This window comes from Pantherophis guttatus, chromosome 4 (genome assembly GCF_059756535.1).
Source record: "Pantherophis guttatus breed Tessera chromosome 4, ASM5975653v1, whole genome shotgun sequence".
Taxonomy (NCBI): domain Eukaryota; kingdom Metazoa; phylum Chordata; class Lepidosauria; order Squamata; family Colubridae; genus Pantherophis; species Pantherophis guttatus.
The window spans coordinates 158,974,755-158,997,914 of NC_142066.1; the positions used below are offsets into that span (position 1 = coordinate 158,974,755).

The window sequence follows — 23,160 nt, forward strand, 5'->3', positions numbered from 1 at the left end:
TAATAGATTTGTCTGCGGTGTTGAATAGTTTGACATCGTTGGCAAAGAGGACGCAGCTGCTTATAAGATGGGGAGAATTTCCTGGACTGGAATCAACAACTCCAGGCCACCCTGCTTAAGGAAGACCTGCTATCCATGGTTACAGACCCCCCAGAAAAACCCTGGACTTTTGAATTGGATTGCATCCACCACAAAGCTTACTGTATTGTCATTGCCAGCATTACCCCCAGCATTTACCCCAGTATTAGCCACCACCTGACTGCATTAGAGATAATACAGAGAATGCACAAACTGTTTTACTGCCAAAGCGTTGCCAGCACCACCAGGCTTTCCAGGGAGTTTTATGCCACTAAACTCAAGGCAGGGACACCCATGAGCGAGCATTTACTATCTCTAAATAATACTAGGGTCCAGCTGACACAAAGGGGGGAGGTCATAAGCGAGAGGACCATGATAAGTATCATAGTAAATTCCCTAGACCCCAGTTGGGACACCTTTATTACGCAGATAGACAATCTAGGGACAGGGAGGCTCTCACTTGACTTACTAACAAGTAAACTAATATCAGAGGATTGCATCAGAAAGGAACGCTCCCTAAGCCGCAGGGAGCAAAGACCCAGCAGAAAGGTTGAGCCACAGGGCAGGAGCCAGAGCAACACAGAGTGCTATATATGTGGGTCAAGAAACCATTACAAGAGGGACTGCCCTAAAAATACAGGGGACAGGATGCATAGGAGAGATAGACCAGAGCAAAGGACAAGACACACTAGCGGACGCTCACCAGAGGTCAGGCACAGGCGTAGGGATTCACCTAGCCCTAGAGACAGGAGAGACCACAGGGACAGTTCCAGGGAGAGCCACACTGGATCACTGTACGGCATAGGGGACCAAGCACAACACGTAGGCCAAGACAGGGAGGAAGGCACATGGCTGCTGGACTCAGGAGCCACAAACCACACCACACATGATCGCAACCTACTAACCTCTTTCACAGGAGAAAGTTTTGTAGTGAAAGTGGCTAACCAGAATAACGTACAAGTAACAGGCAAAGGTAACGCATACGTACCAGGAATAGGTATGGTACGGGGAGTACTTCTAGTGCCAAATATACTATATAATATCCTTGCCACCCTAAAACTAAGCAAGGATAACAATGTCGAGGTGACTTTCAAAGAAGGAAAGGCACAGGTGACCAGAGGGGGTAAAGGGATAGGGAAAGTAGTAGTCAGTGGGGAACTACCATTCTTCCACCCAACCAAGAGCACACAGCCAGAAGTAAACAACCACCGAGGGGTTAGCTCCAATAGCACAGGCAACGCAAGTAAGGAAGTAGAGGGGGTTAAGCACACACACACCACCGATGAGCCCAGTGAACAGGGGACACCTAGGAAGGAGAAACCAACGATAGGGAAACCAATGCATGACAACTGTGCCCACCTATTACACAGAAAACTAGGGCACATTAGTTTCCCCGTAGTGCAGAAAATGTTGGAATGCTCTGAAGGTGTAAAAATAAAGGATTGTGAGAACTATCTCGAGTGTTCTATTTGTAAGGGCTCCAAATTAAAAACCAAACCCAGACCCAAGAAGTCAGTACGCACAACTAATTCGATTTTCCAACTTGTACATATGGACCTAGTGGGGCCACTAAGGCCCTCCATCAAGTACAGGAAGAGGTACTTCCTGACCATAGTGGATGACTTCAGCTGCTATGGCTTCGTGTACACCCTAAAACACAAAAATGAAGTATTTCAAAAATTTAAGGAATTCTATGCGAGGGTAGAGACACAACACAACACCAAAATCAGGCAAATAATGACAGACCGGGGGTCTGAATTCTTATCAAGCGACTTCTCGCGATGGTTAAAAGCACGCGGGATGGTCCACTACACGACTTCTCCGTTTTCCGCTTTTCAAAATGGCGTGGCGGAACGAAAAAATGGAACGCTACAGACCATGATGAGGTGCGCACTAGATGATGCCGGCCTAGGGCAGCATTTCTGGTCCGAAGCACTCATTTATTCGAATTATACTCTAAATAGACTGTGGTCCAGCGTACTAAATAAAACCCCATACGAATTAATGTACCAAAGGAAACCACAGGTGTCACACTTACACATATTCGGGGTCACAGCAGATGTGCACATACCCAAGCAACTCAGGCGTAAGGGGGACAGGGTATCCAGGAGGCTGAGGTTCATGGGCTATGAACCGGGGACGAAGGGATACAGGTTCATAGACAACAGCAACAATTTCGTGATATCACGAACAGCTGTTTTTCACGAAAACGCTAACTGGTCCAAAATACACCTCAACGAGGTGTCCCTTAACAAGGATGGACCAAGGGGTGATCAAAAGGAAATGAAACACCAAGCAAGGAGGGACACTGAACAGGGAAAGAACAAACCCATGGGACAGGAAATACCAGTGAAGGGATGGAAGGAAAACCACCCGCTCATTAAAGTAGACTCACTCACCGAGAGAGAAGCTAGGTACATGCATAACACAGAGACACCTCCTGACAGACCAGTCAGGACAAACAGGGGCAAAAGGCCAGAAAGGTTAGGGGACTACATACTATCACTACACAATAACCAACTAACCCCCAACACATATGAGGACGTACTGGGGTTACCAAATGAGGAGAGAGAGAAATGGGAACAAGCCATGGAAAGGGAAATGGACAGCCTGAGGGAACTAAATGTATACACTCCCTCTAAAGTCCCAACAGGAAAGACAACCATAGGCACTAGGTGGGTCTACAAGATTAAGACTCTAGAGGGAAACAAAGTGCTCTACAAAGCAAGACTGGTGGCTCAGGGATTCGCCCAGAAATACCCTGATGACTACACGGAAACGTACTCCCCCACAGTCAGGGCCGAGAGCGTGAAATGTGCACTAGTGATCGCATCACTGCTGGGGCTGGAGGTGCACCAATTCGACGTGCAAACCGCTTACCTGCACGCTGAGCTCGACAAAGAGATATACGTGAGAGCGCCACCCAGCCAAAGCACCAAAAAGGGAGAAACCTGGATCTTAAACCGGAGCTTGTATGGACTCAAACAATCAGGGAAACGTTGGTATGAGTGCCTATCCAAGACATTGAAATCCATGGGATTCTCAGCCACTTCAGCCGACAACTGCTTCTTCACCAAGAAGTCAGACAACTCCCTCGAATATGTTTTGATATACGTAGACGATATATTGTATATCGGTGATCAAGCCAGCAAATGTAATAACTTCGCCAATGAGCTGGGAAAACATTTTACACTAAAAATATTGGGCAAGGTAGACAAATACTTGGGGGTGCAGATCACGAAAACAGGCAAGGGTTTTCAGCTGTCACAGAAGGATAAAATTTTAGAACTAATACATAAATGCAGCATGACAAACGCCAAGGGGTGTGAAACGCCAATGCAGCCAGATTTCTTGAAGGACATGTATAATGAGGCTGAGGCGTTCAAGGACAACACTTTATACAGATCCACCATAGGCTCCCTACTGTACATTGCGAACTGGACCAGGCCAGACATCGCGCTGCCAGTCAATTTGCTGTCAAGACACGTGGGTAAGCCCACCGTGTACCACTGGGAGGCCATCAAAAGGGTATTAAGGTACCTAAAGCAAACTTCCGAGGCCTGCCTGTCATTAGAACCCGAGAACACCACAACACCCACACTCACGTGCTATGCTGACGCTGACTGGGCTGGGGACGTGAAGTGCAGGAAGAGCACTTCGGGTTACATATTTTTCCTAAACAACAGCCCGGTTCATTGGTATACAGGCAAGCAAGACTTGGTAGCCACATCCACCACGGAGGCTGAATATATCTGTTTGTCCAAAGCCGCCAACAACCTGGTCTGGTTTGATGACCTGCTCGCGGACATATGGGCCGAGCCAAGCTACCCCATCATCATGCACGAGGACAATAAAGCCGCCATGGAAATATCTAAGGCTGAAGCGGTGGGTCAAAGGTCGAGGCATATCGACATAAAGTACAAGCATGTCAGGCAATTCGTGGACATAGGTTTTGTGAAGATTATACACTGTGACACGGAAGAACAAACAGCAGACATCCTAACAAAGCCATTGCAAAATAAACAGCACACGTATCTCACATCAAAATTAGGCGTCCTCTTGAAAAAAACACCTCAAGTACATAACACACAAAATTATCTCGGCCAGGCATTTAGAGGGGGTTTTGTCATGAATAAATGCCTTGCCTCTGATCCAGAATTAGAAGCAGGGGGGCTGGGCAAGCCAACCCCCAAGGTCCACCCTAACCCAATGACCCCTCCTTACCTTAGCCACGCCCCGGGGGTACTTAAGGGTCAGCCATGCGGTCCTGCCTCAGTTCCAGACTTGTACCTGTAACGATAAGATGCTTAATTAATAAACAGTAATTGATATATTAAGAACTTGTCTATGGAGTTATTGGGCACGATCTTCGAACATAATTAACACAACGAAAAACCAAACTTGGAGACGCTGCCTGATCTTCCCCAGGGACCCTTAGTGGAAGGAAATAGGTTCTCTGGATCCTCCCTCCACCCCCCCCCCCACACAAGCATCCCCAATATCAAACCCAGAAACAGAGTCCCAACCCTGCACCGCCCTCTGCTGGTGAAGAGAGGAACTGCTTCCACTGCAACTTACACCTACAAGACCTGAATGACAAGCTTACTATTAATTACCTTACTAAAGGAAAGCCCCCCCATCTCATCCATTTGAGAACCTGTGTGGCTGTCCCTGCCCCACTCTCTGGGCAGTGGGGTCCTTTCTCAGCCAAACCAGAATGGGCAGCTCAGAAACTGCACCGCTGTCGGTGGGTGGAGTCTGGGCTGTTCCCGCATTCGGCCTCTTGGGGGAGCTCTGGTACTGCCTGCTTGTCCAACAGCCCTTCTGCAGCCTTTGGGGGGTCTGTGCGGGATCCAGGAGGAAAGGAATCCCCTTCCTCTTCGATCAATGTACTGATGTTGCAGAGGGGAACAGTCCAGGAAAGGGGCTACAGGAAGAGGTATGAATTGTCTCCCAGATTCACTGGTGCATCAGTCAGTTTCTTTCTCCTCCAGACAGTTTGGGAACAGGATGCCTCCAAAACAGCAAAGGAGAAGGGGACTCATCTCTTTTGGGGGCCCTCCAATTCTTACCTCTGTCTTTTGGGAGGGGAGTGGAGAGTTCCTGGCAACTTCTAAGCAAGGCCTCCTCTCCTTTGGCTGATTGTGTTTTGCTTTTCACCCAGAAACCCTGAGATTTGCGCTGTGCTTGTCTGGAAATGGCTGGAAGCATCCAAGGTAAAATCTTGGGCCCTTGTTGGGATTGGGGGAGGGACTCCTTGTCCTGAGTGGAGGGACAAGCTTTGATGGCCGTAAGCTGCTGACGGGGTCCCCTTCATCTCTCCCCTTTGGGTTGTAGGGCCTGAACGGAGGATCGTTATTGTGGGCAAAAGCGGCAGTGGGAAAAGTGCGACGGGAAACACAATCCTGGGAAACAACATCTTTGAATTTGGGGTGTCAGTTAACTCAACAACAATGACGTGCCAAAAGGAGGAGACACAGTGGAATGGCAGGAAGATTGTGGTTGTTGATACGCCTGGCTTCCTCGACACCAGTGTTCCAGAGTGGAAAACCATTGCAGAAGTGAGCAAGTGTGTGAAATTTTGCCCTCCGGGTCCCCACGCTATTCTGTGGGTCATGCGTTCTGGGCGTTTCTCCCAGGAGGCAAATTGGATCCAGGAGATGTTCAGTCAGAAAGGCAAGAATTATATGATCATCCTGTTTACTGGCAAGGATCACCTGGAAGAAACCGGTTATAGTCTGAAGGAATTCATATCCTGTGGAAATTTCTTGCTTCAGGAACAGTTGGGAACCGCTTCCTGGCTTTCAACAACAGGGCCAAAAGAGAAGAACGAGATGCTCAGGTGGTCCAACTCTTGGAGATGATTGATGAGCTCGTATGTGAGAACGGAAATGCTCCTTATTACACGGAGGACATGCTGAGGGAAGACATGAAGAACTTCAGAAAAATCCATGGCGTTCCCGGGTGTTCTCTTCTCTAACAGACACAGGAAAGCCTAATTGATCCTCTGCTCCAAGGGGGCAACTCTGCCAAAGGCCCCAGCCCTGCATTTCCCCCCTTCTGCTCTGAGTTCCAATCCAGCCCTCACCAGGAGACCTCAGAAGAACCCAAGTCAGAGTTTTGTGGCTGAATCACCCTGAGCCAATTCCTTCTCCCGAGAACCCACTTTCTCCCCTCGGATGACAGGAAGATGGGAAGATCAACTGTCCCCCCAGCCTAAACCCACGTCCCCTTGGAAGGACCCTCCCTCTTGGGCTTCCCACCTCTCAGGCCTTTGAGGTAGAGCAGGCCGAGAAACTGCCGACACACGAAATATTAAGACTCTATTGGTATGGATTATAGTAGCAGAATCCTGAAAATGCCTCCCCTTTGCTCCCACTTGCACCAAAGAGCATCAAGGCAGGGCAGCCTTGAGGTTCCTACTCACCCTTCCTGTTTTCCTGGGGTGAATTCATGCTTTCCTAACAACTGCCTGATAGATTCCCTCGTTCCAGGGGCCTACGTAGACCCAGTAGGGAGGCCGCTTCTGTTTCAACCTTATTCAACCTGATTAAATCTCCTCCTTGCTTATAAAAGAGGCTGGGTGTGGATTTTTGGGGAGGAGGAGGAGGCTGTGGGGAAGAATGCTGAGGTTGGTCCGTTCATCCTAACCATCGCCATGTCCTGCTCTACTCAAAAGGCCGAGGGGAAGGGGGATGTTGCCCAATCGTGGTGGAGGAGGAGGACGTGGAAGGAGCAGAATATCCTCGAGGGGTGGGTCAGGATATAGGGTCTTCCCAGAAGCTGGGGAAGGGGTGAAATCCTACCGGTTTGGACCGGTTCGGGTGAAACGCTAGGAATTATTGCCATCAGTTTTCCGAACTGGTAGAAATCACCCCTCGTTTGCCCCACCCACACCCGGCCGGTCGCCGCTCACCTCTTCTGGCCACTTGATACTCTTCAGAATTTAACGTTAAATGCAGCAGAGAGAATGCTAACTTTTCTCCCTCCATTCACAAAGGAGCTGCTGCAGCCTGGCCCTTTAAGGTAGTCCCCAGGAGGGAGGGGGACAGAGGGAGCAGCTGGAATGGAGCCATTTTTGTGAAAGGCAGGAAAATGGGGAAGGGGATTTTCCTGCCTGTCATCCGTTCCTCAAGCTCAGCACAGACTGAGGGAAGGATGGTAGGCAGGCATATTCCCCTCCCCATTTTCCTGCCATTTGCCCCAAGGAAGGGCTGGATTAGATGGCCTCGAGGGTCCCTTCTAGCTTGGAGAATTCCATTCTTCTGCTCTGCTGGTTCTCCCCAGGGTCTTCCGTTGGTCCCATCTGCAACTGGAACTGGATCCATGTGCTTCCCCTCCCCCACTTCTTCTTTTTTATTTTTATAAAAAGGTTTTTTTTTATTTTTTACACAAACACACACACAAACATACAATGTATTTTTGCTGAGCAGAGTATTTGGCCGGTTAACAAATTTAAACAGTTTTTAGTCCTTTCAACTAAAATTACAATTTCTATAGCTCCTTTTTTGCCATATTTATTTTCATCTTATTTTTTACCAATATTACCCTTCATTTTCATCTCTAATTTTAACCAAATTCCATTTTTCCCTTCTATTCTATATTAAACCCCTTCCCATTGTCATCTGTTTTTGTATCCATCATCAAATTAATTAATTTTGTGGCGTTACAGTTGTTCAATTCTTATAGGAATAGTAAACCCACTTATTTTATAGCACACATTTCCTTAAATAATACAGTCCAACATTTTAATATAAATCAATTAATTATGTAAATATCTTTTTCATGTATATATTCAAACAGGAAATAAAAAGAATATAAACGTAGATATTAATCATTTCTACTTTCACCGCAATATGCAATTAAAGATATTTCATTTATTACAATTTCCTTAGTTAAATTTAAAAATATTCTAGCCATTATCCTCTAATCATATAGCTTTCCCCATGTATTGTTCCAAATCATCTGTGAAGTTTCCAAAAGATGCCCTAATTAATTCATGAGCCATGAGCCAAACTTCAAAAGAAATCCAGTCATTTATTAGGAGCACCATTTAGGCAATATTCGGATGCAGTTAGAACTAATCTCACGTAGATTTACGTTCCCCTATGACCCTGTCTCTCCCCTCCTCTCTGTCCGTGTCAGAAATCACATTCTCCAATTAACCACTTTGGCTGGCTGTGAAATCCAACACCCTCCTTCTGATTGCGGAAAGAAAGCATGTATGGAATGTAGCTTCAGTTAGGGAACTCAATTAGCTCTATCAGTTCTCCCTCCCTCCTGCTCATGGCAACTTGAAAGCTTTGACATCATCACTTAATCATTTCTACACACACCACTATAAACCATTAAAAGTATTTCAATTATTACAATTTAAACTTATTCATGTTTCTAAAAAAAACCTCATCATTATCTAAATTTCAAAAATACAAATGATAATATTCCATTGAATATTTATTATTCAATTCATTTTCACCATCATACGATTTACCATTATTTCTTACTACAATTTATATTTCAGTTCTAGTTAAATACATCATATGCCTCTTTCATTTTTCTCCTTTTCTCCCTTTTCATTTTAATTTTTACCTTTTTCTTTCCCCTTTTTTCCTTTTGTGCTTTAAAATCCTGATCTCTCCTGTTTTGTCCTATATTTCCTATTGTTCCCCCTCTCTTTTCTTTTTTTTTATTTCACCACTATTTAGCCCACTGTTTATCCCTGTATTATCATTCTGTATTTCAAAGTCCTGGATTTTTCTATTTTGCCCTATATTTCCTGTTGTTTCCATCCTTTTTCTCTCTTTTTTATCTTTTCACTGTAAATCCCAGTGTAATCATTTAAGTTGTTTATATTCTTTCTGTTTCACCTTTCTTTCCTTATTTGTCTCTTTCCATCCTTTCTATTTTTTTCATTATTGCTATCCACATGTTCAGTTACTTTTTCATATTTAATCACATTGTCTTTATCTTCTTTATTTTCAGCCTCTGTGTCTTGCTTCTCCGTCTTTATTTCCTTGTCAATGGCTGCTCCCCCCCCCCGCCGAGTCGTAGAGAGTTTCCTCTGACCTTCGAAGAACTTGCCTGTTCCTCTTGGCCTTCCGAGGTGCCTCTCCTTCATCCCCGTCCCTACAGGATGGTTCCAGTCCGAAGACCCCTCGGCGGTGGTTCATCAGTCCGGGTTTTTGCGGAACTCATCAGAGCCCGCTAATTCCCCGACTGTCTCGCCGCGATGCTTCCAGCTGAATCCCCCCTCCCCCGTTCTTCTTAATTCCAGAAACCCAGGAAGCTGGTTTCCTTGGATTTTGGCAGCGAAAGCGAAAAGCCTCAGTGAGCCTGGAAGTCACATGATTGACCTGCAGCTTCGGGCTGTATTTTCAGCCCCCTCCCCCGCAAACTTCAGCCTCGCTTCCACTGTTCTTTGCGCAGACCCCCTCCCAGCACGTTGAAAGGTGGCGTCCTAAAATTCAGGGGGGGGGAAAACAAAGACACCCCCCATTCTATTCTAAGTTGCTCATGCTCAGAGGAATACCCCCTGGCTTCTGGTTGCGTTCTCACAGCTTCAGGCATGTATTAACACAATTGTCCAGGATGTTGAGGGACTGCAGAGTCCGTGCCTGGTCTTGGAAAAGATGACCCTGGTAGATAAATTTCATCTCCTGGCCTGGGGAATATTTGCTTTAGAAAGAAGCTCAGGCAGAATGATGATGTCTCAATTCTGACCTCCTGACAAACTGGTGTCATTTAAATGGAATCATAAAGGGCGATTTCATCACAAAATAGCTAAGCTAGAATTATGTTGAGACTCTGGAAAGAGTGCAGAGAAGAGCAACCAAGATGATTAGGGGACTGGAAGCTAAAACATATGATGGATGGATACTCTAGTTTAATGAAAAGGAGGACTAGGGGAGACAGGATAGCAGTGCTCCAATATCTCAGGGGCTGCCCCAAAGAAGAGGGAGTCAAGCTCTTCTCCAAAGCACCTGAAGCAATGGGTGGAAACTAATCAAGGAGAGATCCAACTCTGAACTAAGGAGAAATTTCCTAACAGAACAATTACCCAGTGGAACTCCTTGCCACCAAAAGCTGTGGGTGCTCCAACACTGGAGGTTTTTAAGAAGAGGCTAGAAAGCTACTTGTCTGAGATAATAGAAGCTCTCCTGCTTGAGCCGGGGGTTGGACTATTAGATTGCCAAGGTCCCTTCCAACGCGGTTACTCTTTGTCCTGCCCCCACAGAGACCCACGGTGCAGGAACCATACCTAGAAGTCACCCACTTTCAAATCAAGATGCTGGGTTGGTTGACTGGCAGGTTGGCAGGGCAAGACCCAAACACCTTGCAATGGGGCTGCCGTTACCCGTCCCAGTCCTGGCAAATTCGAAAGCCTGCAATTGCAACTAGATAACTAGGTACCACTTTGGTGGGAAAGTAATTCCACATGCTATTTGGAGATTTGGGCCCTGAAAAATCTGAAGGGAGGCCCCCTACACAGCCCCCACCCGACCAATCCTAGCTTGCACTTATACAAAAGGCAGATGACTGAAGAACTCTGGAGCGCCATTTACGGCAAAGGAAAAAGATTAGAAAAAGCAGTAAACAACCCCTCTGCACAACCGTCACGCGAGGGAAAGATGGGCGAAGGTTAGGAGAAAGCAAGGGAAAGCTGGACAATGGCCGGGGCCCTGGGACCCCTCCCTCCCCCACGGGCCACACACCCATCAGTTCCAGAGAAATCAGGAGGTTCATCTTGGAGAGGAACCGAAAGAGAAACCGAGCAGCAGATAACAGGTGGAAAGGCCGGCCTGTCCCTGCTGCGCCCAGTTTCAGACGGGACAAGGTCCCAGGTGCGCCTGCATTTTATGGCCCTCTTTATACCGGGATCCAGGATGTGCTCACCTGCTTACGAAGGTTCATTGTTCCCAGCCTTCGGGGGGGGGGGGTGTCCTAGAGTTCTTCTAGGGCTGGTGGGGCTGGTGGACCTGGGCCCAGGGACCCCTCCCTCCCCTGCTGGCCATACATTAATCAGGTCCAGAGAAATCACGAGGTTCATCTTTGAGAAAGTGAACCAAAGTGAAACTGAGGAACAGATAAGATAACAGCTGCACCCAGGTTGAACCCGGACAAGGTCCCAGGTGCACCTGCATTTTATGGCCCTGTTTATACCTGGATCCAGAATGTGCTCACCTGCTTACGAAGGTTCATCATTCCCAGCCTTGGGGGGGGGGGATCCTAGAGTTCTTCTAGGGCTGGTGGGGCTGGTGGACCTGGGCCCAGGGACCCTCCCCTCCCCTGCTGGCCATACATTAATCAGGTCCAGAGAAATCACGAGGTTTCAAGAGAAGCAACCAAAAGTGAAACTGAGGAACAGATAAGATAACAGCTGCACCCAGGTTGAACCCGGACAAGGTCCCAGGTGCGCCTGCATTTTATGGCCCTGTTTATACCTGGATCCAGGATGTGCTCACCTGCTTACGAAGGTTCATCATTCCCAGCCTTCAGGGAGGGGGGGATCCTGGAGCTCTTCTAGGGCCGGTGGGGCTGTTGGGGATCTGGGGTTTTCTTGCAATGACCCAAAGGATTTTGGAAATTGAAAGATAGCCCTGTCCCCTTTCCCACAATTGGGGGGGGCTCAGTTCCCCTAGGGCTGACCCTGATCCCAGCCTCCCCCACTCATTTTTGGACACCCGAATTGCTGGGGTGTGACTCGGGATGTGTTGCCTTTGTGCCCTTCCATCAGAAGAGAGCTGGAAGGGAGCTTGGAGGTCTTCTAGTCCATCCCCCTGCTCAAGCAGAAGACATTTAGAGAATCATAGAATGACCCCCCTGCCGAAGCAGGAGACCCCACACCATTTCTAACAGAGGGCAGCCCAGTTTCTTCTTGAAAGCCTCCAGGGATGAAGCTCCCACAACTTCTGTTCCATAGGTGGATTATTCTCCCTATCAGGAAGTTTCTCCTTACTTCTAGGTTGCATGTTGAGATCCTCTTGAGATTAACCAACCAAGCTGGATTTGTGTGTGTGTATCTCTCTCTCTCTCTCTCTCTCTCTCTCTCTCTCTCTCTCTCTCTCTCTCTCTCTCTCTCTCTCTCTCTCTCTCTCTCTCTCTCTCTCTCTCTCTCTCTCTCTCTCTCTCTCTCTCTCTCTCTCTCTCTCTCTCTCTCTCTCTCTCTCTCTCTCTCTCTGTGTGTGTGTGTGTGTGTGTGACCTTTTTCTTTTCCCAGAGGAGGCCAGACAGCCATCTCTCACAGAGAGAGTATAATTGATTGTCCTGCTACACAATAAGGAAGGCAAGAACCGGGTATTGTGGTAAAACGATCTGGGGTTGTGTAAATCCCTCCCGGTTGCAGGGAAGAGGGTGTAGAAAGGTCTCCAGGTGGCCAGACCCCCCCTTCCTAAGCCAGGAGACAACAGCTCAAAAGGGCATTCCGTGGAGTCCCTCCCCTGCACGGGGGGGGGGATTATGGCTGTACCACTGTAAACACCCTCCCCCCCCCACACACATACAAGAGGATGTGTTCAAAGCGGGCGGGGGGGGGGGCGGCGGGCGAGGTGGAACCAGACTTTTCCCTGCCCTTCTCCCGAGGGGCGGCGGAGCGCAGCCTGTCCTGCGAGGCGCGGGGAGATCCAGAGCGAGACGGCGATCCGTCCAGATGTTCACATTTGATTCTGTTAAGAAGATGTATAGAATCAGAGGGTTGGACACAGGGCCATAGGTCAAGTGATTATGGGGACATCCATGAACTAATTGCTCAGTTCTATTCACCAAACTCCACTCTTAACTTTTCTGCTGGATGACAGCTGAGCCTCATCAGAAGATATATTTGACTAATAAGGCAGGCCAGCTGCTTTTAGCCAGCACGTTCCCTTAAGTGAATAGATGAGCTCATTCAAAGGTTGCTTAGAGTTCATAGGGTTTGATCTGACTTTTATATACCTGACTTGGAATGATTATTTCTTTTATTCACCTTTTATTTTCTCTTATTTATCCTGATTCCATCTCAGGCAGGGTCCTTCCGCGGCCGGGCAGGGGAGAGGGGGTCTGTCTAGGGGGAGGCGCTGAGCTGGAGGGCACAAGGCGGCGAGGGACCGAAGCTAAGATCGGAAATAGCCAGCAGACGCGGCCGCTGCCTGGATCTCCCGGGATCCCGAGAGCCGCGCAAGAGGGGCGCAGTCTCTCCACGCGAGTCGGAAAGAGTTTTGCCAGAGTTTTGGAAGGATTTGCTGGACGGCGTCTCTCGGGGGTAGTTCTCGAGGGCCCGGTTGACCCCCCTCCCGCTCTGCCAAGGAAGCTCCCACCCCCACCCCGCGCCCATCGCCCTTGTGGCCCCCTCCCTCTGATCTCCACGGGCCGAGGAGGCGGACGGGGACCGCGGAGCGGGAGAGAAAGCTCCCCCCACCCCAGCACCAGAGGGTCATCTGAGCAAAGGCGAGCCAGCCCGGCCAGGAGTTGCGACTCCCCAGGAGTTTCGTTTTCTGTGGAGTCCGGAGCGGTTCCCACGGCCCGGCTGCTTTTGCTCTCCTGCGGTGAGGTGTGTGAGCGGGAGGGGCCAGCGGAGAGGTGGGAGAGCTGCCCCCCCAACCCCTTTGCAGGGTGATGCACAGAGTCCTGGAGTTTTTCTGGGGGGGGGGTTGCGTCTCTTGAAAGGGAGGGGAGGGGCAGCAGTCCCCTTCTCCCCCCTCCCTTCCCCGAAAAGGGGCCTTGGCCAGACCTGCCCCAATCTCCTCTCTCCCTCCCTCGCCTCAAGAAGGGGGTAATTGGCATCCAGCAGCTGGGAAAGAGCTCCTGAAAAAGGGGGGGAGGGGAGGAGGGAAAGGGGACACTCTGCATGGCAGAAATTGGGACCTGGACAAGCATCCACCCCACCCCCCCTCTGCCCCGGCCATCATGCTCCAGACCAGCCCTGTCCGATTTTCCAATAATGAGGAGCAAGCAAGTCTCTGATGCTAAACTGTGCAACCCCCACCCTCAAAGAAAGGATGTCCCCCCGCCCCCCTCCCCTCTTTCCCCTTTTCTTCCCTTCTTGGGTCCCTTGAGAGCACCTCAGCCCCACCTTAGCTGCCTCCTGAATGATGCCTTGAGTGGGGTGGGGGAACCAGGCTGCCGTTTCTGGGCACCAAGGGGGCGGGGGGGGGAGGGAGCAGCTGGTTCCCTGGTGCCAAGGCCTCCGCGGGTCAAGAGCCACACCTGACCTGCCTTTCCTTTCCATCTTCCAGGGAGCCATGGAGGAAGAGGCCACCCTGGGTAAGTGAGGGGGCCACTCCTGGTATTTGTGGGGCTGAAGAGCAACAAAGAGGATGAGGGGGCTGGAGGCTAAAACCGTTGCGGGAATTGGGTACGGCCAGTTTAGAGGAAAGAAGGACGGGGGAAGGGGGGCATGATAGGAGCATCCCAGTATCTAAGCAGCTGCCACAACCCCCCCCTCTTCTAGCACGGATGATGTTCCCTAACAGGGTAATAAAATGTCTGCAAGAAAACCACCCAGCTCCAAGAGCACTAAGGAGCCCAGTCTTTTTCCTCCTCCTCCTCTCCACACACCCCACTTCCTTCTATCACTGATGCTGTTCCCTAGTTGGATCACGGAACGTCTGCAAGAAAACCAACCAGCTCCGAGACCCCAAGGACCCCTCCTTCCCACCCTGAGCTACAAATATCCTCCTTTATTGGATTATCTGGAGTCCTTTGAGTCTGATTTCAGCCCCAGTTGTGACATCAGTTGCACTTAGTGGTGGTCTCTGGCCGAGAGTGGGATCGGAAGAGATCTCCTGTTCTGGCTCTCCTTGACCTCTTGGTGGCTTTGGAGACCATCCACTGTAGCATCCCTTTGATCTGGCTGTCGGATTCGGATCCAGGCCCTGTAGAATTTAGTTGGGCCTGTTCCTTTCTCAACCTGTGTTGATTGGGGGGAGAGAGAGTCCCAATTCACGTCAGCTCCTTTGGTGGGCGGGGGTCCCACTGAGCTCCGTATTCTCTCTCCCTCTCTAACATCTACCTGACCAATGGTGGGTTGCCTGCAGTTCAGACCGGTTCGCAAGAACTGGTAGTAAAACCTGCGGAAGGCCCGGATGTTGTCATAGGTGCGCGAGCGATCCTGTTGCGAACCGGTAGTAAAGTAGAACTCACCCCTGTAGCTGACCTCTCCCTGAGGGCATCGGACACCACGGGATGAAGTATCACCAATCTCCTGACGATACCGTAGCCGTCTGTGAGATTTTAAAATGACGAACCTCATAGAAAATAAGGCAGAGACCATGAACAAGTAAAAAGCCGATTTATTATATGTATATAGGTATATATAATATATATATATATAGGTATATATATAGTATATATATATATAGGTATATATATATCATAAGCTTTTGCAAAAGGGTTCTCCCGTAAAAGAGAGAGAACGTCTTACCACTCCAAATAGACGGTTTAAATACATTTTCAAGCAATCAGCAAAACAATCACAACGCCCCCACTTATATCATTGTTTTTCGGACGTTACATAACATTTTGGCTTTGTCAGCAACATCTTTCCCGACTTAGAATCCCCCCTTGGAGGGTCATTTCCCTCCTAAAAATACCGTTTCAATATGTCCTCAACTAAGACATTGAACTGGAACAGGGTATCTTCCTTCCTTCTCCTAATTTAGCTTGGGTCAGCCTGACCCAACTCAGAATGTACTAACTTAAGTGCCTGGCATTATTTCCTGAGAAAAGGCGTCATACATACTTCCCCTTTCTACGTGTCTTCCACAGCTAAATAGCTTAGAGTTAGCTCAGGTTATATGAAGGGTAAGTATGGAGTCACTTAGGCTATATTCTTTACAGCAATGATTCCATTTCGCTCACCGTCATCTTCCCACCTCCACCCTGGGTTTAGTGAGGCTGCAGTCGCCCTCTCATTCATTCATTCATTCATTCATTCATTCATTCATTCATTCATTCATTTATTTATTTATTTTCAAATTTATATACCGCCCTTCTCCCTAAGGACTCAGGACGGTGTACAGCCAAAGTAAAAACATAAACTACAAACATTAAAATACAATTAAAAGGATATATATATATTTGGCCCCATAATTAAAAAAAATAACAAACCAATTAAAAACATTTTAAAAAGTGTTAGGCCAGCCCGGCTTGCTGGAAAAAGAAGGTTTTAAGGGCACGGCAGAAGGCACTGAGGTCTTAGATTCTCCTTATCTCTGGGGGCAGCTGATTCCGGAGGGTAGGTGCCCCCACAGAGAAGGCCCTTCCCCTGGAGGTCACCAGCCTACATTGTTTGGCTGATGGCACCCCGAGGAGGCCCTCTCTGTGGGAGCGCACAGGTTGATGGGAGGCCGTCGGTAGCAGCAGGCGGTCTCGGAGATAGCTAGGTCCTATGCCATGGAGCGCTCATGGGGCTGGGGTGGGGGTGGGGGGTGGGGCTGGATGTGGACCAGAGGTTTCAGCTGAACCCTGGTTAGACAGTGGGGGTGGGACCACAGAGGATCCAGAAGTCAAGAATCTGTAACTCCGGGGAGGTCTAACGATAACTCACCGCGGGACAAAGCAACCGAAATATCCAAGAAATGGTGGAATAGAATCTCTCAAGAAAGGTTGCCAAAGGAGGCCCAGAATGAAAGGGGAAGGGCAGCAATTAAAACATTTGTTTAATTAGTTTAAATAGTGGAATTGGATTGTTGAATTCTCAGCTCCGTATCCTGATCTTAAAGCAGACCAGGTGTTACCCGAAACCTAATGTCCAACAAAATTTCCCAAAGGTGCCTTTCCCCCCCCCTCCCTGGAGGCAATGGGGCTTTCTGGTTCTTCTTTGAAAACATTTCGCTTCTCATCTGGGAAGCTTCTTCGGCTTCGGTTCTTCAGAGGCGAAGAACCTTCTCAAATTGAGAAGCGAAATGTCTTCAGAAGAAAAAACAGAAAATCCGGTTGCCTCCGGCAAAAAAGACACTTTTGGGGACAAGCAGGACCTGGGTGATTGAGAATCTCTGTAGACACCTAGAGCCAAAGCCGAGCTAAGGATCGGCCTGGATGAGACAAACAGCCACCCCTCCCTCCGACATCCCTCTCCCCCCACCCCCACTTCTATCCAGTCCCATTTTCCGTGATTGATGCTCTTCCTTGTCCTTAGGGAAAGATGCGGATGAAGACTTCGAAGAGGTGTCGATGGAAGGTAATTCTTGTCATCTCCTTGACTTAGGACCGGTCTCTTAGTAGCTGTTTTACGTGATGGTGGATGTCCCACTCCCCCACCTCCGTGAATAGTTACTTATGACCCAGTCCTGAAATTACAGTCACTGCAGCACCCGTACGGTCATTTGCACTGCGGTAACCCCCATCTTTTCTAAGCATCCCCCCACCAGGTGACTGCAAGCATTTCCCTTCCACACCAGGCCCCCATAAACCTTTCCCTCTGGCTTTAATCCGATTCTCACACCACTAGGCTCATCCATGCCACCTCACCTACCAGTGGCCATAGCACTTAGAGTTATCCAGAGATATATACCACTTCACAGTGCTTTAGAGCCCTCTCTAAGCGGTTTACACAGTCAGCCATTTGCCCCCAACAATCTGGGACCTCATTGTACCGACCTTGGAAGGACGGAAGGCTGAGTGAAGCTTGATAGCATGCATAGAGTCCTCACTTACAGGCTGCCTCGTTTAGTGATTGAAATGGAAACGGTTGAAGGGGAAGAAAACACAAAGAACTTTTGGACTTGGGATCACATTTATGAGCCTCACCGCATTCTGCAATCTTCATAAACCAGCGGGCGTTGAAGACCATTTTCCAACCAGTTTCCAAGAAGTAATGACCGATGGACGATGGGGATCTCTTGAGGCAGATCTGGGTGAGGCGATGTCTCAATTCACAGCCCTGGTAATTCCACTCACAATGAAGTCATAAGTCATAAGTCTGGCACAGTCAATTTTTTTTCACTCGGTGACTGTGGAACTTACTGACTGCTTAGTTGCCCATCCCAATTGAGGTTGGTAAACTTCCCATCAGCATAGCCAACCCTGTTGGATGGCATCTGGCTTAGTCACCCAGCAATCTTACGTCCATACCCTGGTCGTTCCACGGTCGTTGTCATGCACCAGCAGCCCTGAGCCTCTTTTGCATCTTGTGGGAATCTGCACGGCTGAGCAGTACATTTTAGCAATTCTGGGAACTCACAAAAAAACATCACTAAACCACTTTCAGGCAGGAGTGACTCTTTTCCAGTGGCCCCTATTTCTAGCCTGCTCAATGACACCCCAACATATTGGATTATGACCCCGTTTCTTCCTGGCCACATGAGAAATGCCTGGATTCCTCTTTCTAACGTTATCTCTTCCAAACTCACAGGGCAGGGCATCGAACTCCGGCTGATTCTGGTCGGAAAGTCTGGAGGCGGGAAGAGTGCCACAGGCAACACCATCCTCGGCCAGCCAGAGTTCAAGTCCATCTTGGCATTAAAAACCACCACCCTGAAGTGCCAAATGGGACAGGGAACCCTGTAGGGGAACAGGGTCTATGTGGTTGACACGCCAGCCATGTTCGGTTCTGAAGACTGTGATGAGATTCTGCAACAGGAAATGACGGCTTGCCTTGAACTCTCCAGGCCTGGTTCCCATGTCTTGATTTTTGTAACCCAGGTGGGGCGCTTCACTGCAGAAGACGCAGCAGCTGCAAAATGCGTCTGGAAAAGGTTTGGGCCTGAGTCTGTCGGGCACATGATTGTCCTCTTCACCTGCCTAGAGGATTTGGGTGGGGACCCCCTGGACAAGTACGTCACACAGTCTGACAACCGGGATCTCCGCGACCTGATCCGGCAGTGCGGGAACCGCTTCTGTGGGTTCAACAACAAAGCCGAGGGAGCCGAGCGGGAGAGGCAGGTCTCGGAGCTGATGGAAATGGTGGAGGGAACCGTTTATGAGAACGGGGGGAGGTACTATAGGAACCAGCTCTTTGAGGTGCCCAATGTACAGGACGACCATGTCCAGTTGTCCCATTGAGAAGAATGAAAAGGCAAACGTAATCAAATGCTTCTTCAGCAGCTTGGTCTCTCAAGAAAAGTTCTTCTCACTGTGGAGATTTGTGATATCATCAAAATTCAGGTGCTTGGCAACTGACTCGTATTTCCCCCCCCTTTTTAAAAAATATATTTTATTTATATATTTTTCTTTGGTATACATAAAACTCAATATTCACATTGACTATGTTGTCTGGGTACAATCAATTTTGAATAATTTTTTTAAACAATGGTATTTATAACAATTATCATAAAAACATATTAATAATAATATTTGCTTATCCTTCATTATTCACCTTACCTTATTTAATTAAACATTCTTTTCAAGTTTAAGTTTCTAACTTCTGCTTCTATTTTCTAGGCATGTCTACCATGTTAAAAAGTACTCTGTTTCCTCCTTATCCTTAATTTTCATCATTAATCTATCCATCTCGGCACATTCTAAATATTTCTTTTGTTACATTGTCCTCTGTAGCGATATCTTCATTTTTCCAATTTTGTGCACAGAGAATTCTCGTTGATGTAAAATCAAGTATGTATTTCCTTTATTGTATTTTTCTGGTAAGATACCCAACAGAAACTATTCTTGTTTTAAGTCTATTTTATTGTTTTGTCATTTCTCCTACCCAAATTCGTATTTTTATCCAATATTTTTTAGCCTTTGGACATGTCCACCACATATGCTAATAAGAGCCTAGTAACTGATTACATTTCCAACACTTGGCGAGCATGTTTTTAAACATTTTTGCCATGATATTTTGTATATATTTTCTTTATAGGCTGTTGACATTGTCAATTTATAATTCTTCTCCCAAAGTTTTTGCCCCTGACTTGTATTTATGATGGTTGCAGGTCATGGAATCCCCTTTTGCCACCTCCTGACAAGCAAAATCAATGGGGAAGCCAGATTCACTTAACAACCGTGTTATTAACTCAACCACTGCACCGATTCACTTAACAACGGTGGCAGGAAAGGTTATAGAATGGGCAAAACTCACTTAACTGTCTTGCTTAATAACAGAAATGGGTTCAACTGTGGTTGTAATTTGAGGTCTTCCTGCATATGTTGATGACGTCTTCATTTTTGCCTCAAAAATCAAGTAATGATGTGATTTTTAATTCCCTTTTCTTTGTTCAAGAAATAAACAATGGCAAAGCTGCACTTCTGGTGTCCTCTCCACTTCTCTTTTGCCTTTGAGTGCAGAAATGGGCCTGGGGGGGGGAGGGTCAGCCGGGGGTCTTCCTCACCCTTGCTGGGGGGCCAGTGAGAGACTTGGGTCCTTATCTTTGAAGGTTCTCTTCCACCTTCTCAAGGGCAGCAGGATCCTGCCCCACAGCCCCTCAAGGCCAGCCCGGCCCTATGTCCTTGCCTTCACCCCAGTCCGCCCCTCCCCAGTTGCCCCAGTATCAAAGGGGTGTTTCCCCCTTAAGACGACAGCATCCCGGGTAGGTGAAGTGTCTTCTGCACACAGAACAGGAATTCAATGCATTTGTCATCCATCCTACTTAGTTTAACTAGCAAAGAAAGAATCCTGGTTCATTTCCCCCACCCCCAAGATTAGAGAAGAAATTGGTTACGGATTAGAATAGGGGTCTCCAACCCCCAGTCCATCGACCAGCACCAGGCCGCGGCATGCCAGAAACTGGGCACGTGATGACCCCTCTGTGGGATGCAGGCAGCACACAAAACTGTGCCCGCTCTGGCCTGTGGAAAAACCTCTCTCCAGGGAAAGAGTCCCCAGTAACCAAAAGATTGTGGGGCACTGGACTAGATGATCTCCAAGGCCCCAGGAAAGATGCCTTTGCTGTCAGGAGTTCTAGTCAGGTGCAATGGGCACGCCTCTGCAGTGCAGAACAGCGCCTGGAATTGCAAGCCAAAAGGCTTTGCAGCCTAAGCTGGGGTTGGACTAGAATGTAGGGGTTGGAGGTGTGGGCCATTGGAGTAAAGCAGGCAGAATCTGTTGGCTTCGGGCGAAAACGATGCAATGAACTTTCCCTTATTCCCTGATGATCCCCCGTTACTTCTCCATGTCCATCTGAAAGTTCTCAGGGTGTTTTGGAAACGGACCCTCTGTTCCCGCCTGTTAGGCCTGCCATCTTCAGCTGGTGGCTTGCTGGCATCTTGACATCAAAGGCTAGAGGGGAGGAGGGGGGTTATGGGGGGAACAAGTGGGAAATCAACACCTGCAGGTGTACATCATGGGAAATTGGGAGATGACAGCTTGATGAAGAGCAGGGATGTTCGGAAGCGGTTTGTGTCAGCACCCAAGGTCAGTCTCCCTGAGAAAAGAATGGACGTTGTCTTACCTGAACGTCCCTTTTCTGGGCGCTGCGTACACTATCCATGCATGGGTTAATCCTTCAGTGCTTGGCAACAGCTGAGTGAAAACAAAAGGCTTTTGTTCCCCTTTCCGGCTCCCAAGCCACGCCTCTGGTCCCATGATCCCCCAGTCTGAATGAAGGCGCAGCAGAAAGGAATCCATACTATAGGTAACTTATAACTCAACTTTATTAACTCAAATCAGCTTAAGGAAAGAACGTAAATTCAGCCATAACGGTGGCAGGCAGCCCTAACGGGCGGGATATGGATAGTGTACGCAGCGCCCAGAAAAGGGACGTTCAGGTAAGACAACGTCCATTTTCCTGTGCGCTGCTCCCACTATCCATGCATGGGATATACCCAAGCTTAAACTCCCTGGGTGGGGAGCTGACTGCCTCCAGAGTCCTCTTCTGTCAGTACTTTCTGCAGGACTTTGCGGCCAAAGGATGCCTCCGCCGAGTTGTACTCATCAATCTTGTAGTGGCGGATGAACGGTGTGAGGGACGACCACGTCGCCGCTCTGCAGATGTCCACGATCGAGGCTTGGGTGGACCAGGCCGCCGTGGTGGCTGCACTGCGCGTCGAGTGCGGTAGGATCTTGTCGGGAGTCGCTATGGCATTCAGGTCATATGCCAGGGCGATGCAGGCCTTGATCCATCTGCCGACTGTGGCTGCTGATATCTTCTGACCCATGGACTTCGGGTTGAAGGCGACCAGGAGTCCCTCTGTACGGCGGAAAGGAGCAGTCCGTCGGATGTAAGTACGGATGGCACGTCGCACATCTAGGGTATGCCACTTCTCCTCTCTGGGGTCACGAGGTGAAGGGCAGAAGTCCGGCAGTATGAGCTCCTGAGCTCGGTGGAACCATGAGTTGACCTTCGGGATAAATGCCGGATCCAGGCGCAGGGTCACCGCGGATTCGTGGAAAATGCACAAGTCTTTGCGGACTGACAGGGCTGCTAGCTCTGAGACCCTCCTTGCTGAGGTGATTGCCAGCAGGAAGGTCACCTTAAGCGATAGGTACTTCAGAGATGTTGAATCTAGGGGCTCGAAAGGGGGTCCGGTCAGTGCCCGCAACACTAGAGGTAGATCCCATGAGGGGTATCGGTGAACTGTGGGGGGTCGCAGGTTAGTGGCCCCATGCAGAAACCCCTTGATGCGCGGGTGTTGCGCGAGGGATTGGTATGGAGGGCACGCGATGATTGTTGACAACGCCGCTGTCTGTCTCCGTAGGGTTGCGGGGGCCAAACCCTTGTCTAGGCCGGCCTGTAGGAACCGCAGGATGTCCTGAATGGTGGCTGATGTGGGGTCGATGTGCTGTTGGGCGCTCCATCGACAGAACGCCTGCCATGACGACTCGTAGATGCGGGTCGTAGCTGGGCGTCTGGCCGCCTGGATAGTGGCAACCACCTCGTCTGGTAGGCTGTCCTTCTTCAAGATGACCCGTTCAAGTGCCAGACGGCTAATTGGAGCCACTGGGGCTCTGGGTGCGTGACTGCTCCTTGGCACAGGACGAGCTGCTGTGGAGGGATCAGCCATGGCTGTCCTACGGACAGTGCTACAAGATCGGCGAACCAGGGTCTCCGGGGCCAGTTCGGGGCTACCAGGAGTAGGTCGGCTTTTTCTGCCAGTAGCTTCCGAATGAGTCGCGGGAGCAGCGGGACTGGTGGGAATGCGTACAGGAGACCTTCGGGCCACCTGCAGCGCAGCGCATCGTGGTCCTCCGCTTGTGGTGTCGGGTAGCGTGACACGAAGCGGGGAAGCTGA

General features: G+C 49.0%; 1 protein-coding gene and 1 pseudogene across 2 annotated transcripts; both read left to right on the forward strand.

Moving 5' to 3' along the window:
- Positions 1-5,124: 5,124 nt before the first annotated feature.
- On the forward strand, positions 5,125-6,601 carry LOC148114422 (GTPase IMAP family member 9-like; annotated as a pseudogene). Its single transcript, XR_015734295.1, has 2 exons — positions 5,125-5,294; positions 5,416-6,601. The product of XR_015734295.1 is annotated as a GTPase IMAP family member 9-like (transcript).
- Positions 6,602-14,285: 7,684 nt separating this feature from the next.
- Positions 14,286-20,235, forward strand: LOC148114423 (GTPase IMAP family member 2-like). Its single transcript, XM_087894337.1, has 3 exons — positions 14,286-14,316; positions 17,192-17,233; positions 18,407-20,235. The coding sequence occupies exon 3, from the start codon at positions 18,595-18,597 to the stop codon at positions 19,054-19,056; it is 462 nt and encodes a 153-aa protein (XP_087750463.1). The 5' UTR covers positions 14,286-14,316; positions 17,192-17,233; positions 18,407-18,594; the 3' UTR covers positions 19,057-20,235.
- The last annotated feature ends 2,925 nt before the right edge of the window (positions 20,236-23,160 follow it).

Excerpts from the sequence above, each read along its gene's own strand:
- LOC148114423 (XM_087894337.1), top strand. The coding sequence starts at position 18,595 with ATGTTCGGTTCTGAAGACTGTGATGAGATTCTGCAACAGGAAATGACG.